At 62.7% G+C, this 1,165-nt stretch overlaps 1 protein-coding gene across 1 annotated transcript in view; it reads right to left on the reverse strand.

Moving 5' to 3' along the window:
• Positions 1–1,165, reverse strand: part of BAIAP2 (BAR/IMD domain containing adaptor protein 2) — a 71,620-nt gene that overhangs the window by 5,265 nt on the left and 65,190 nt on the right. The window contains exon 12 of the mRNA XM_035899190.1: positions 74–108. Coding sequence (XP_035755083.1) covers positions 74–108 — 35 coding nt within the window. The remainder of the gene's footprint in view (positions 1–73; positions 109–1,165) is intronic.

The raw sequence follows: 1,165 nt of genomic DNA on the forward strand, positions 1-1,165 counted from the left end.
CCCGCGGGCTGCGCCCCCGGCCAACGCCAACAGCGCGCTCTCAGGTAACACGGAGAGGAAGGTGAAGCCTTACCTGCTGACGGACCTCGTCCCGTAGTCATCGAGACCCTGCGGAGAAGAGGGGAGGAAGCACGGTGAGGGGTGGGGGATGTGGGCTGCGCCCGTTCAGGGGCCACCGGAGGGTGAGACCAAAGTGCATCGGGACCCAGGGATGCCAGGGCCGAGAGCCAATGCATTTGGAGAGGAAAGGGAGATATGGAGATGATTTAGATGGGATTTAGACAGCAGAGAGGGAAGTCGCTCTGCTCTCTTGGAGCAGGGCTTGATTCTGGCAAGACAAGGGAAAGCAACAGCCGGGAGCGCCCCGGTCTGCTCTGCCCCGTGGCACAGAGCTCCGGCCGCTTTCGAGACGCGAGACACTTGAAAAGGGACCAGACAAGGCTGAGAGACACCGGTGAAATGTTCCGTGGAAAGAGGTGTTTGTATTAACTCCCACCAGAAACCCACAGGGGTTTGGACCATTTTCTCCTTCAGCCAGGACTGGCCAGCCTTTGCACAGGGAAGGACTACAGGGCTCCAAGGAGCAGAGGGGCACCGGGCTCGGAGGACATCCCTCGAGGATGTCGCCCCCCGGGTGAGGATGTGCCCTGGGACACGGCCACGGAGCAGCTCTGCTCTCCGTGACAAACAGGGGATCGCTCCAGAAGGAGTGGGAGTCGCTGGTCTCTGAGCCGGCCAGGCACCAGGGATCAGGGACCCGCATTCCCACCGTTCCAGGAATGCTCCCCGTCACAAAACCCCACATCCAGCAGCGAACCCTGCTGGGAAAACCCAGCAAACAGCCAGGGGGGCTGCGCTTGCCCGTCCCCTGCAGGGAGGGCTGGAGCCACCGCCTCTCCGGAGCACCCTGCCGAAGGGTCGGGTGCTCTATGGCACCTCTCCCTCTCCTCATCCTCTCCCCATGTGCCAGCAACGTGCCAAGTGCTCCAGGGAAGCCAAGGTGGCTCATCCCGCCATGCTCATTCTGGTGGGGAAGCCCCACGCCAGAGGCTCCTGGGTTCAGCTGATCTTTTCTACACACACGTCCCCCACAGCGCGTGATCCCAGGAGCCCTGAGCGCGTTTTGGACGATCGCTGGAGCCCTGGATGGGGTCTGCCCCAGCCC

Source organism: Egretta garzetta, unplaced genomic scaffold (assembly GCF_000687185.1).
Source record: "Egretta garzetta isolate BGI_Z169 unplaced genomic scaffold, ASM68718v1 scaffold131, whole genome shotgun sequence".
In the NCBI taxonomy this organism is placed as follows: Eukaryota; Metazoa; Chordata; class Aves; order Pelecaniformes; family Ardeidae; genus Egretta; species Egretta garzetta.